Genomic DNA, 15425 nt, shown 5'->3' with positions numbered 1-15425 from the left:
CAAAACTTTTAGATTTCCTTTTTTAAAGTGGGCGGTGCCACGCCCGTTGTCCAAAACTTTCCTAATTTTCTATTCTGCGTCATAAGATCAACCCACCTACCAAGTTTCATCCATCTTTTGTAATGAATTATCACACTTTTTCGGTTTTTCGAAATTTTCGATATGGAAAATGTGGGCGTGGTTATAGTCCGATTTCGTTCATTTTGAACAGCAATCTGTGATGAGTGCCCAGGAACTTACATACCAAATTAAAATACCTCGAAATTTACTCAAGTTATCGTGTTTACGGGAAGGCGGATGGACGGACGGACATAGCTAAATGAATTTCTTTTTTCGCCCAGATCATTTTGATACATAGGAGTCTATATCTATCTCGATTAGTTTATGCCGTTACGGGGTACCGTTATGCGAACACAATTGATATACTCTGTAAGCTCTGCTCAGCTGAGTATAAAAATGATCGGGGCTAGATTCAACGCCTTTCTGGAGTAAGAGAATGATGAGCAGTACCACTGCAATAAGCAATACGGCACAAATCGGGATTAAGAAGTCTCTCCTGCGCATAGAACCGACTGCTGAAAGTTGTATTGAAATAGTATTTCACCCTGCTCTTTCCTCTGATCATAGCTCAAAAAAAACTTATTGGGAGTACATACCTGTTCGCTCTTTATTATTCCCTTTTTTAATTTTTCTACCAATCTCTCCATTTCTTTCTGGAACTCTTCTCTTGTTGCTTCACTAAGCCCTTATATTCGCTATCAACATACAAGAACAAGAACAGAGCATAGAGCAGAGCTGTAGCATAATAAAGTAATATCATTTCTTATGCTCGTGTTTTAGAGCGGAGCGAACAGTAGAACAAAAACTACAACCGAAGTGCTACTTGTAGCGGATGGGGGGGCAATCAAAAAAATGAATTTCTATTTAGTTTTTATTAGTATTGTTTTGCAGCGTTTTGAAATTTCTCTTGTATTTATATGCCCAACATGGCAAATAGCACTAAGTATTTCATTTGAAGTTTTTGTTCTGCTATTTTCTCCGCTCTAAAACACGAGCAAAAGAAATGCTATCACTTCATTATGCTCGGCTCTGCTCTATGCTCTGTTCATGTTCAGAGCTAGAGCAATAGCAAAAAAAGAAAATCAGGAGTAATATAGCATTTTCAATTACTGGAAGCAAACAACTTAGGGAGCACTAGCACATTGCCAAGTTATATAAGCGGCGTTAAACCAACTCATTGTAATTAGTGCTATATTTTAACTCGCTGCAACTGAATTACGGTAAAGTATAGTAAAGTGTGAATTTGTACACAGTAGTTGCGAATATAAGAGAAAGAATATATATAAGAAAGAATTATCAAATTCGTCACAGTAAATTTAACTTTATTTAATTAGTATTCAAGTATACAGTTCGACAAGGTCAAATGTTAACTGAAGCCCTCGACGAACTGTTCTCTAATGTTAATAAATTAATATTTAATATGCCTTTGTACAAAGAGTAGTCTATTTACAATAAAATAAATATTGGTTTAAAAAGTTTTTATAATATATGGCTTTAAGAATCGTAGGGATGATTTATTATAGTATTGTAATCATAACGCTGGAAAATGGTCACAGGACTAACTTCAACACCTTTTGTCACAACTCCATTGAAATCTCTAGTTCCAGTCATTTGCCACTAAGACTGGCTTCTTTTAAGACAAATTTATTTACAATAATCCATATGGTGCGCCTTACGAATCGTATCAAGCTTCGGTTTGAAATAACAAATAAGAGAAGATTTGTTGAAGGCGTTTTTGTTTTTCCGTCTTGATTTTTGGTTTCGTTGTAAATAATTTATTACTTCTCAACTTGTTTTTATTTGATTTTCTTTTAAATACGAAATAAATAAAAATATCTTAAAAGAAAAAGGAATATCAAGAGAGAGTTATGATGTACATATATATTCATGTTCTTGTTGTTAGCTTCATGTTGCATTACAACAACATATTTACTCAGCTAATTGAACATTATATATAATCTTTAAATAAAAATATATATATATTTATATATGAATAGAAACATATATATGTATGAATATCGACATCGTTTAGAGTGTGATATTTGATGGTTATCTAAATTTTTTAAAGATTTTATTACAAACAAATAAAAACAAATTTTTTTCTGAATTTACTATTAATCTTTTTCAATTTTGTATATGTTGTTTTGTTTTTTTGCTTGTATTTCTATAAAAAGACAGAGAGAGCGAGCGACGTTTGTGTTTTTTTTTTTTTTTGTCACAGTTGTTTTGTGTATGTGACTGAGTAACTGAGTGTAAAATCAGTAGTGATTGAGTGAGTGTCAGAGTGAGTTTTGTGTTCGAGTGAGAGAGGAACTTTGACAAATTGAGCAGTGTTTTTGTTTAAGGTAATTTTCTTTCTATTTTTGCTACTCCTTCTTTATTCTGATTTTCTCTCGTTAGATGATATTTTTTTTTTGTTTGTTTTTTTTTCTTATTTTTCTTGTTGTTGAAGGTGTTTTCGAATAATCTAATAATAACTATTTGCTTTATTTTTTTTTTTCAATTTTTATTAAATGTAGTTAAATTAATTTATTCTTCTTCCTCTTCTTCCTCTTCTTCTTCCTCCTCCTCTTCCTCTTCTTCTTCTTCCTCCTCTTCTTCCTCCTCCTCTTCTTCTTCCTCTTCTTCGACAACCTCTTCTTCGACTTCTTCCTCATCTTCGACGATATCTTCATCGGCCTTGGCATCTTCTTCGCCTTCGGGTGTCTCGGGTTCGCCAGTCTTCTTGCCTGGTCGTTCGCCGAACCATTTTGGCAGTTTGGCTAAAGGAGAGGGAAACAAAATTATTAGTAAAAATATATATATGTATTTATTTGATATATAAATGATATTAGTGCGGGCAAAAAGTTCGCATATTACACTGAAAAAAATTGTGTATTAGTTTTTTTTAGTCAAAAACAAAACATAAAATAAATTAACAATTTTTGAGTGTTGTATATTCAGTGTAAAAAAAATGTCATGTTTTCTTTTCCGTTTAATTTTAATTAATTTAATTTTTTTATGGTTTGTGTTTCGACTTTTGTGTTTGTTTTCTAATTTGTAATTTTTTATTTCTTAACTTTTTTGTGTTGAATTTTTTTTTGAATACGTACATTTTTGGCGGCCGGTGTATTGTTCCTTCTTCTCATTCCAGATCTTCTCATTCACCTCTTTGCCGATCTCTAGCCAGCCCTATTGGTTGGTTGCATGCGAGTGTTTTTTGGTTTTTGTGGTTGTTGTTGTTATTTTGTGTATACGATTTACATACGGATGCAGACGATAACGGAACACGTAAACAATGCATACATAAAAATCGTAGTTCAAATGAAATAGAGAGAGTGAGAGGGAAAGAGAATGAAACAATAATAATAGAAAGTAGTAACGTGAGCAAGTAATTTTATGAATGAAATATATTTTTAGACAGGCATGCTTAACCAACGAAACGATATCATTTCGTTACGATAATCAACGTTAATAAACGAAACGAAGTCATTTCGTTTCGTTTATTAACGTTAAGATCGTCAAATTAACGAAATGATTTCGTTTCGTTTTCTGCCATATCAAAACGAAATCAAATCGTTTATGTTGATTATTAATTTCAAACTATGCTGGCAAAGCTGATTGATGGCGGAGTCATTAAAGGTGAAAGCATTATCCAAGCTGATTGCAACTTTTCTCATGAATTTTGACAGTACGAACATTTCTCAGAGTATTTTTGACATTACCACCAACGAATTACACAAACAAATTACATAGAGTTTGTGTGTGTATGTGCGCTCGTTGTTGCCACCTTACGGCTTCACCATGGCTATAGCATTGCCAGCACAATTCAAACATAAAGTATCACGTTTCTGTTAACGTTTTTAACGCTAACGAAAGCTTTTCGTTTCGGTTAAAAACGAGAGACAATTTATCTTGATAATTTCTTTATCGATAATATTTCGAAGTGTTTCAACGGAAACGGTGGAAATTTTTTGATAAACGATTAGCTTAACGTTAAGGTGCATCCCTGTTTTTAGAACAAAATACATATGTATATGTATGTATGTAAATATAAGTTTATTAAACTTCTAAATATCACATAGAGAGCAGAAAAGCCTTTTAAAAACTTCTACATAGAGAATGTGTTTTTTGGCTCCACAGTACATTTTTCACGAGAGTGGTACTCAATTTGGCTTTATAAATACATATATGTATATATATATAAAGCCATAAAGTGTGCAGTTGTGTAAGTTACGCTTTTGAAAATTTGGAGAGTGATGTTCGCATCGGTGTTTGTGTGAGTGTGTATGAAAGAGTATTCGTTTATTTTTCTTTTTCTAAGGAAGTAATTTCGTTGTTTCAAAGCAGTCTTTTACTTTAAAAAATACTTTGCTCTCCTATAAAATTATTTTAATAACAATTTAAATTATTCTCCATGCGATGATTGAGTTACAGAAATTTAGTACTTTCACAGAAAGTCTTGTTAAAGCATACACATTTGGAGAAAAGAGATCGCTATGAATCTCACGAACATCATTCAAACTGCGACTCTTTCCTTATTTGGACAATCACAAACATTTTTGAATGTTAATTCGAACACAACACTGACAAAAACAGGCTATCATCGAAGAAAGAGACCCCAAAGAAAGAGCACAAATTTAAACACAAAGTTCACACAAACTAATTTTTGGTAAAGGGTCTCTTCTTTCAAAGCCACACAAACTCGTTTTGTGTTCTTACATCTGGTTCTCGATGTAAATCTTTCTGCCCTCTCTTGCCAGCGCTTTTCGGCGGTCTCCTTGTAGAGCGTGTCGTAGCCCTTCATAACAAAAAGGTTATAAATAGAGTATTAGGTATATTATGTTTTCAAAAAATAAAAAAATTGCGGAAATTATACTTCTTTGGACTGCTCCTGCGTACAAAATTTGGAAAACTCTTTTCGAATGTTGCACAGTTCTTGTCTTGGTAGAATGATTCCAAATCAAGACGAAAAATTATAACCATTACAGTTTTATAAAATTTTCCTGCTCACGCCTGGTTAAAATCAGAGCTCCAAATAACTATCCTCTGGTTTTACTCGGAAACCATTACCATTCAAAAGTAGTTTCTTTCCTTGTATTATATTTCCACTCAAATTCTGGAACAATTCTTAGAACTCATACATCAATGAGGTCCAAGCTTTAACACGAATAGTCACATTTAGAAATAATTTTGTAGAATTTTGTAACATATTAAGTTTTACACTAAAGCCTGCGATCGGGCAGCGGAGATGGCTGAACATATTCTCTTGGAATGCGAGGCAATCTCAAGACGGGGGGCTGAGTTTTTGGCATTCAAATCCTGAGGGCGCAATAGACCAATGGGTGCAGTGTAGTCCCCTATATCTATCTATCATATCTTCCAACTAGGACGCCTTTTACTTCAGGCATATACTTATTTTTCTTAAAGTATGTAACGTTTATTTTATTAAAAGGGCACACCAAAGACTAAACTGTTTTGAATTCCCAAAATAGCGCATACGTTTTTTTTATTTTTCGAAGAACTTAAAATACGATAAAATTTGATAATGGGACCGAGTATTTTTTGAAGGCGAAGTAGGAGAGGTATAGCCGGAATAAGGATGTTTAAATATCAGTAATTATTTAACGTTAAGATAGCCGTACATATTTATATATGTGCTGCTTTAAAAAAATGTACAGGTATTGTTCATCAATTTGTGTCATTTTAGGAGCTCTTTTGGGAAAATAAGAAGATGCGTAGCACACACAGTGAAAATTTATAGCTACTAAATGCATACTTTCAGAGAGCAAAAATTATGCTGATATTAATTGCATTAAAAATACGACACTGTACCGATTTCAACAGAAACTACACAGAAGACCCACATTCGAGACTCTGAGTGTGTATGCTCCGCTTAGAACCCTGAATGAAGACTTTCAATCAATAAACTAAGTCCTTATATAGATAATATCAAGGAAATTATTCCCAAACTTATTGAAGAAGCACGAAAAACTTAAGCTGGTGCTTTTCTTTTACTCTATACTTTTGTATAAATTACCAAATTAGAAAAATAATACTAATTTCACACAGACGGCTTATTGAATAATAAAGGCAATTTTCTACATTAAGACGCTTATTGAGCTCAATCTTCCCTACAAAATTCGAATCTATTATTATTTCATTAGTAGCTAATCGAATGCCTAATGAAGTCAAAAGCACAATGCAACTCTGTTGGCAGCGTTCCGCTTCCGTTTCCGCTTCTTAGTTTTCAAAGCAAATGTCATTGTCTGCATGGCGGAACGATACAAGGTGGCCGCATCGAACAGCTGATTATAACCTTTTTTATTTGATTTGATACATCAACTGCCGGCGCAGTACGATTTTGACATTTGTCCATCGAATTTACAAGTACATGGAATTTTTTTTGTTTGTAGGTATGTCACCATGCTCCCACCTTGTATCGTTCCGCCATGATTGTCTGTCTCATCCTTCATACTAATCGAGCAGTTACTTCTGTGTGAAAGCAAAAATTTTACGATTTCATTAGCAGGTGAAATGAGATCATTAAGTTTCTGTGTGAAAACAGTATAAGACAGTGCTTAATTGAACTGCCTTGTACCAAGCTCATCAATTTGAGTTTACAGATTGCATACATTTAGGCAGTCAAATATTGGGAATGTGCGATCTTAGTGTTGAGGCTAAAAGTATAAGCAAGTAGATGTAGTCTAACCTTTAATACCCTTGCTAAGAAATTTTTGTCTTAAAAACTTTACAAACAAATTGGAGCGATCATGCCAACAACAGCGCGAACTAAAATTTTGAAATTGCATACTTTTAGGATGAAGTATATTTCAATATAATAATAGAAAATGACATGTTAACTAAAAACCATTTCATCTTTCCAAAGAAGTATAATTTTGTATAAACTTATAGGGTTTTCACTTAAGCAGCTCCACTTCAACTTCGTCAAAGTTTATACAAAAATAAAAATTGCTTAATTCTATTATAATAACCTAAAATACTTACACCTTCGAAGAGTTTCTTCTTATCATCGTATGAGCGGGTGTCCACACGCCGTTCGTATTTGGAGGCGACTTGGATCTTGGGCGGGTATTTGCCAGTCAAAGCCTCAGGGTCGAGACCCTTCTTTAAGGCTTTGTGCCTGAGCTGTTGTTTCTGTCTTTCTTTCAACTCCTTCAACTGTAAATGCAAGGAAATGAGAAATTAGTTCAAAGGCAGTTTTTTAACTTTCATGCCTTTAAATACTCACATCATAGTCCTGACGTTTCTGCCTTTCTTCCAAGTCATACTTCTCAGTTTCCAATTTGACAATAAGTTCCCACAGTTCTTGAGCCTTTTCACGGAGTTTACTCTCACTGAAACCTTCGATGGCCAAAGGCTTGATACGGAACGACAAAGAGATTTTCTTCTCTTCCTCCAATTGTTCTTTAGTCTTGTTACGCTCCATAGCGGCAGATGAGAGTCCCAACTGTATGTTGCAATTTTTGTTGTTGTTTTTTTGTTTTTTTATGATGAAAGATTCAAAGTTGTGCAGGTCATAGTTCAAAGTTTGGCATTACCACAAACATATAGGAGTTGTGGTAGAAGTATGTGTGTGTGTGCGGTGATTCAGGAAATATATGTATGAAACGTAATCAAGTTGTGAAAGATAGAAAGAGACATACCAAAAGGTTTTGAAGTTTCTTGTTTTCCATTTGAATATTTCATAAAAACAAAAGCATTTTTATTGACAAAATACAAAAACAAAAAAATATTGGGTACGTTAGGACAGTTATTTGGACAAGGAAATATACGAAAAGTAACAGTTATTAAAGCATTGGATATTTTTGGGTTGTTGTTAAGAAAATGTTGTGTTTTAATATTTTAATTTATAATTTTGAGATTTTGAAAATTTAGTGTAATGTTTTTAAGTTTTTGTGAAATTTTTAATTTAAAAAAATAGTTAAGTGTTTGTTGTTGTTGTTGTTTTTAAAGTATTTTTCAAGTTGGTTTTGTCAATTTCATATTTTAACCAATTGATTTTGTAAGTGATTTTAATGTGTATGGGAATGAGGTGTGACATTATAAACAAGCGGAATGAAAGATAGAAACGTATAGCGTAACAAAGATGGTAGTGAAGAGAAACATTAAAAAATACAAAAAGAACAGGGTACACATATAAGTAAGTGGCATTTAATTAAAATGAAAGGATTACCACGCCTGCATCCTTCTTGGCAATAGTGAAATTGGGTCCCTTCTTGTCCTTGTCCTTCATGGCCTGCAGCATTGCTTGACGCTTCTTTTCGGCCTCTTCGAGACGTTGGCGCTTCTCTTCAATTTCGCGCTGTTTCTTCTCTTCAACTTCACGTACGCGACGCTCTTCCTCTTCCTTCTTACGTTGCGCCATCTTTTGTTCTTCTTCGGCACGTGTCACCTTTCGCTTGGCCTGTTTCTCTTTGAGCTTTTTCAGCTCATCTTCCTCCTTGGCACGCTGTTTACGCCATTCACTAATGTATTCTTTCAGCTGATCATCGAGATCGGAGCGTTTTTGATCCTGACGCTTAATAAATTCTGGATCTCCCTCACCTCTGTTGTATGATGAGTTTAGTGTAGTGTGTCCATAAAATTAACACGTGCGTGGGAATGTGACAGTGAATGCGTGTGTAGAAAAGATATTGAAAGATGAGAAAACAAACATTAGTGGTAAATTTTTTTCTTTTCTTAACTTTTTTTGCATTAGATAGTAGTGAATAGGTAAGAGCAAGGTAAAATAGCGATTTTACTTGCTCACTTTTAAGAGCCTCAAGATAATAAATAGCTTAGAATAAGGTTTTTTAGATCCAATTAAAAATACATATTTTATAAAAGAAACATTTTTTTTTCGTATAATAAAAAAACTAGTAGAAAGTATTAGGCGCAGAATTGATAAAAATATGTAAGTGATGAGTGAGATGTGTTTTTTAGTCTACTGTTAAGATCATGTATTAAATTTAAAGTTTCAAAAGCACTTAATTGAAAATAATCAAAATTATAAGAGCTTACGATCTCTCGTAGTTGTCCAAGAAGCAATTTTGCGCGAATATCGGCTTCTCGCAAGATTCTTAATTCTAAATTCTCGAAACATTTGTAATGCTCGATTTTTTAGTAGTTGGTTAAGCTAAGATAAAACTTAATTTGTTTACACTCTAGTCAAATTTAATTTCCAGTTAAACTAAAGCGCAGTTTTTCAGTCACAGTTTAAGACCGCCTTTGGGGTAGGAGTTTGTGTACGGCAACATTGGTTTTTTATTATCTAGAGAATTTGTAGATACGGCAACAGCTAGGTTTTGCTTAGAGAACAAACATAAAAAAATATATTTCACCAGCCTTAGAGAAATACATATCTAGTTCTGGAGTTGATATCCCACATCATTCATCATTACCCAACTTTTGAGAAATTTTGTTAAATCCGTAATTCTCGAGTTGATCTACAATGCCATTGTCAAATTGTTCTGCTACCTTTGAGAGGTTTGAGATATCTACAGTTCTGAAGTGAATATCCAACACATTTCTCCAGTTGAAAACCTACATTGGATATCGAGTTGAGGTGGAGTTGGAAAAGAATCTTCTACCACCAAAGCCAAGAGCTGTTTATTATGAGAAACGAACACTTGTTGGTAGCAGTAACGAAGTGTTATATATTAAAAATAATTATACATGTTTCATATTATTGAGGTAAAAATTTTGTAGTATTGGGACCGTACATTTGAGTCCAATTAGCGAACCACACTTGAGAACAAAGTAGGACCTATCTTTTTTTCAACTTAAATAACAGTTTTATATAAATTTCTCTTTTTGCTGATAACGCTAGGATTCTCAAGCCATTGTTTCGAATCAACTCTTGAGATTTTAGAAGTTATCAATGTGCGCTCTAATGATACTCAAGCCTAAATGCTTGTTGGGTATATTCGCTGCAATTGCGAACGGGCGCAAATGAAATTGTACTGAAAAACCGGGCCTGAGTCTCGCGAGCTTATCGACATTAATTTTAATACCTGCATTGACCGTATTGTATAGAACATAGCCTAAAGGGAGCGCTCTCCGATTTATCTCATTTGTCTACATTGGAGCATAATTGTCCCCTCTAGTCCCTTTTGGGTATAGTAAGGTTTAAATCTATGTAGCCAATTTAAGAAACATAAAGAAACGGCAACGAAGTGAGTTAAATAGAAAATATTATAGGCGATTGATTTGAATTATTTAACAAAAATGTGGAGCCCTATACTGAACCTAAATGACTTGGACCATATGTTCCATTATCGTCGACCCATATCTCTTGGAATGAGTTGGCGACTTAATTATTTGTTTACATAGATGTAGCTAACAATTTTTTGCAAGTTTTAATATTGCGTTTAAAATTTACTCAACGTTGTACCATACGAAAACTAACACCTTTTGATGAGAAAAGGAACTAGTCTTCATTCGTTCACATATGGGTACGAAGGGGATCAGTCCTACCGTTCCCGTTCGGGTATATAGTTACAACTAGTCTTTTCATAGGATATGCTCAAACAAAAGGAAACAGCTCAACACATACAAAGAGATCAAAACTGGCATTAGTCACATACGCCTTTGCGACTCATCCCAGACTCATTCTAGACTAATCGCATTTTTGCAAGGTAAGATTACCTTCCGAATACAAACGAGGATTCTGAATATTGCACTTCCAACATTTGTAAATTGGCAGCCGAGATAGGGCAATGTTTCATTCAACCATCGAAATACTTTCCTAAAGTGTTGTTATAGAAATCAATGTAAATGGACTTTTACGTTTTGGCAAAATTGGAGATGGCAGTTGTTTCGGCATAAGTATGCGGAGTAATGCAAATTAGATTAAACTACTAGGATTATTATGGGACTTCAATATTTTAAACCATTACAATTTGCCTACAAGTAATCATTACACAGTGCGCCTAAGTAAAAACTTTCACAACTTCCAACACATGGATAAATTTGTGCGAAAAAACTATTTTTTTATGAATGAAAATCTAAACAGTCTTTGCAAAAAAAAAAATTTAAAGACCTATGACTCATACTTTGTAAGACTACAATTGTTTGGGCTGCAGGGTCTAAAAATTTAGAGAACTAAAAATAAAAAAAATCGAAACTTTCGTAAAATTTTCTCGAATTGTCGAATATTTTCGAAAACGATTTGGAGATTGAGTGTTATAGTTTTTGTTACAAACGTCATAGAAGTTTTTCTTTAAATGCGATAATTTAAATAAAATAAAAAGAAGAATTTAAATGACGAAATTCTATCAAAATTGCCACCGCTATTTTCCTGCTCGAAAATGTAAGTAATCATTACTTTTCCTCTTGAAGTGGCAATATTAAAGATCATCGTTATGTTTTACCGATAGTTTGCTTATTTGAGTGCCGGTAATTTCAAAATATCAACTTAGTAATTACATGCTGTAATTATATTTTACTTTATTTTCATTACAGCTGTTGTTGGAAAAACCACCGTTTCTTTATTTGTTTCGTTTATTTGTTTCGATAATTTTCATTTATTATTGCAAGTAATTGCGAAATTTCCTCCATTCTCTTTTGAAATTGTTGTTGCAATTACCACCGTTTTTTCTTTTGTTGTTTCAATAAATTGCACATTTGGGTATAAGTAATCATAAAACTGTCATTTTCAATTCACTATGTAATGACTACATGGTCAGCTTTTGCACTAGTTGTAAAGAGAAATGGTCACCGCTCTCATTTTTTTTTTGTTGTCAAGTCATATAGGGGTAACCAAACTAGCTTTTTTTGGCAGATTATGGGAGTAGTGAGCCTCAGAAGAAAGGGAAGATAAATACCAGCTGAGTACAAGTTGTTTACCATTAAACTAACGTCTGGGGAGGATCGAGAGAGACATTTTGAGGGAACAACAACACGAAAAAAAATCGTTTTTTTTTCGTTAGCTTGATCGATGGTTTTTCTTATAGCTGACTTTATTCAACCGAAAAAAGAAATTGTCTTTGCCTATCTATTCATCGTTCCATCCGGCGGCCTTTCCTTCCGGGCAGTCACCGTCACATGTTTTTGTTATATGATGTATATTAGAATGATTTCCCGTCATCCCTTGCAAATTTGGTTTCGAGAAAAACCCTTTTCGGCATTGTGCCATCATCAGTTTCGATTTTCTTTCTGATCTGTTGTTATCGTTTGACTTGTATTTATAGTTCGTAGGTACATAATGAGATAGGATGGTTTTTACTGATCGATTTGTGTGGCTGACTGAGGCAGGTAAAAGTCAGTAAATCTAATCGTTTGACCTTCTTTGTGGGTTTGTTGCTTTGGTGCGTTTATTGTTTTGTGCTTATTTGTTGTTGTGTGTCTGTCTGTTGTACCTGTAGTTGTTTCTTGTAACCAAGTTTTAAAGGCTCAGATATTGTGTCAGAAATTGCAATTATCTCTTCGTTTATTATTCTACCGTCAAATATTTTCTGTTTGTGGATTTTCGTGTTTTCGAGTACGTTAAGACGTCGGCCTTTTGCTTGTATGTGAAGGACCCCAACTGTTTTATTGATGTTTACTGGGGAACGTATATTTTCGACCATGTGATTCGCGAAGTTAGACTGTTGTATAGTGTTTGGATTCCGTGCTTTTTATTGTAATCTCTAGCATGTTCTCTGAACCTCGTTCTTATTTGTCGTCCTGTGTGTCGTATGCAACTGTGTTGGCATTTGCAGGTAAGCTTGTATACACCGTGAATGCTAAACGGATCTTCTGAGTTGGTGTTAGTTCTTAGTTTTCGCCTAATAATAGGCATGCAAGCCCTCTCCTTTTTTATATATCAAATAATATTGTATCATAAGATGGAAAAATATTCCATTATGCAAATTGAGGGCATTATTTGCAAAAATAGTAAGGTGAACAGTAATACATTTTATAAAATGGAATTTGGTCCACAAACAAACAAAATTTTATTGGCATTACATTTTAAAACATCGCAATTCTTCTAAACAATAATATTGTGTTTTCATTAAAAAAAAATGTGCTTTAAAATTGCAAATGTATAGGATGACATAACCGATATACTCAATGAGCTAATATCAACTGCCATCTCCTGCAAATTGTAAAGGTCCAAATTTTTGGTTTAAGAAAAAAAAATGCAAAAAAATAAACATTAAATAAGAGAAATAAGGTGTTTCTTGATAAGAATGTTTCAGATATTTTCAAAAACCAATTCAAAGTTATTATTTGTTGTTAAAATCTTAAACAAAAAAAATGTGTATTATAAAAAGTGTTTTTTTTTAATAAAGCTTTATATAAACATAAATTCAAAGTTACAACAAAAAATGTGTTAAGTGATTAAAAAAACTATAGCAATAACCATATGAACCAGACAGAACAAATACATAAATAAAAGTAAGATGCATTTCTACAGTTAAAAAAAAATTAAAATGCAAAATTCCGTTTCAGTGTTGCTTACTACTTTTTCAAAAGCAGCTGTTTTTGTAGCCAAATTATGCCTTATAATACCTCGGTAACGCTTTATTATGTTTATATGTATTATGTACAGTGGGGCAGAACAGACCAAATTGCATGCCATCAAACTATAAGCTAAAATGAGTGGATAGTGGATGAGTAGAGATTTCATTTGAGAATACGATTTAAATTTTTTTATTTATTTATTTTTTTGGGTAGGTGAGTACAAGAAGTTGTTAAATCAACTAACTAAATAAAATTATTTTTTAAGCAAAATTACAAAAACTAAGTGAAAGAACAAGGTAGGGAAAAATAATATGTGGCTGCAAGCGAAGCGTTTAAAAATCATTTTATTAAGTGCATATTTTGTATGAATAATTTTTTTTTTTTTTTGTTAAAATTTTTTTTTTTTTTTTTTGAAAAACAAGCTGTAGAAATTTCATGAAGCATTACTGCTTTCACACAAAAAGTTCCATTTCGCATGCTTCACTTGCAGCCAATTTTTGTTCGCTGAGATTCAACAACAATAAAATTAACTATAAATATAAAATATTTTTTTTTTTTTGTTGCTTTATTTTCTAACACTTACTCGGCTGGTGTTTGAGGTGGCTTTCTACGTTTTCATAAGGCATTTGCAAACATATTTTGTGGATGGATTGATTGGATTAAATTGTGTATGATTGAACGATTTTTTTTCAAAAATTGGTAATTTTTTTTTTTTTGCATATCCACAGTGAAGGATGTGTGGTTGGTTGATTGATTGGTTGTTTGGTGATGTGTTTTTATTTTGATCATTTTATTTTTTTTTTGTAGAAAATTTGTTTAGGCGTAATAACAAAAAAGTATTTTTTTATATATATATTTTACATGATGGTTGTGACGGTAGCCATTTACAAAAAATTGCACACACACGCAACAACACAAAAAATGTAACGTTGGCGAAAAGAAAGAATGAAAAAAAAAATATTTTCTTTAAAGATATGTGTTACATACGTGGTAAATATACAATATATATGTATGCATAATATATAATAATGTAAATGTATTGATATGTGGCTTATTAAGTGTTTGTATATATGTATATGTACATATGTACATATGTAGAAAATTGGTATATATATGTTTATATATACATAATAAAAGTAAAATCAATGCTTAAAAAAATGCTTAATCTATTTTTGGTTTAGGAAAAAAAAACAATTTGATGCAAAACGTGCCAAAAATAAATATGTATGCATATATTTCAAAAACAGTTCAAAAGAAAAAATCTTATCTATTTTTGTTGCTGCCACAAAATGCTTATTTTTGTACAATTTTTTTAATTTAATTTTTTGTAAACCTTTTTTTCATATTTAGTTTTATATTTAGTTATTGAGATGTATAAAAATTTCATAAAAAACTTTATATTAAATTTCATTCATATACTATATATATACATATACAAACGCTCACATGCAATTTTTTATGTAAAAAAAAACTATATTTTTTTTAAACCGCGTCGCTAGTTACTTTATACATATTTACAATCGAATAATAGCATAGATACCTGCACTAAATATAAATATTTATATACACATACATATATGCTTTGAACAAATTAGAATAGAGCGAAGTTTAAAGCATATTTCGACTTTTTGACTTAGAGTTGAATTTTTTTTAGTTAAAGAAATGTTTTTGTGGATCTTTGGCTTCCAATTGACCTTAAAAATCAATCATAAACAGCGGTGGGCACCACTACATTTATACGGGTTGGTTTTAGCGCTTGTACAGTGGGCATGTGTCACACGCATTCTTTTGTACTCTCTGTAAATTCAAATTAAATGAGCTGTCGTTGATTTGGACGAAGAGGTCGTTGTGCTCTCGCTACGATATTGTCGCCTAACCGGTGCTAAGCTTACGACGCATCTCTGATCACAAGTCAAGTTTGTAGCTTAACTACAATG

The 15425-nt window shown here is 32.6% G+C and overlaps 1 protein-coding gene across 6 annotated transcripts in view; it reads right to left on the bottom strand.

Moving 5' to 3' along the window:
- Positions 1 to 1361: 1361 nt before the first annotated feature.
- Positions 1362 to 15425, bottom strand: part of up (Troponin T, skeletal muscle) — a 44479-nt gene continuing 30415 nt past the window's right edge. For 2 of the 6 annotated variants that reach the window (XM_067783238.1, XM_067783239.1), the window contains 5 exons: positions 8237 to 8609; positions 7292 to 7510; positions 7048 to 7221; positions 4762 to 4840; positions 1362 to 2822 (listed from right to left, as the gene is read on the bottom strand). In XM_067783238.1, coding sequence (XP_067639339.1) covers positions 2590 to 2822; positions 4762 to 4840; positions 7048 to 7221; positions 7292 to 7510; positions 8237 to 8609 — 1078 coding nt within the window. In that variant the 3' untranslated portion in view covers positions 1362 to 2589. Of the gene's footprint in view, positions 2823 to 3152; positions 3232 to 4761; positions 4841 to 7047; positions 7222 to 7291; positions 7511 to 8236; positions 8610 to 14071; positions 14096 to 15425 lie in introns of all 6 variants that reach the window. The other 4 variants (XM_067783234.1, XM_067783235.1, XM_067783236.1 and 1 more) reach the window with 4 other exon arrangements.

The sequence above is a fragment of the Eurosta solidaginis genome, chromosome 4 (genome assembly GCF_040869045.1).
Source record: "Eurosta solidaginis isolate ZX-2024a chromosome 4, ASM4086904v1, whole genome shotgun sequence".
NCBI classification, from domain to species: domain Eukaryota; kingdom Metazoa; phylum Arthropoda; class Insecta; order Diptera; family Tephritidae; genus Eurosta; species Eurosta solidaginis.
Note: the sequence above shows the minus strand (reverse complement) of the source record. Positions and strands in the feature narration are given on the sequence as shown.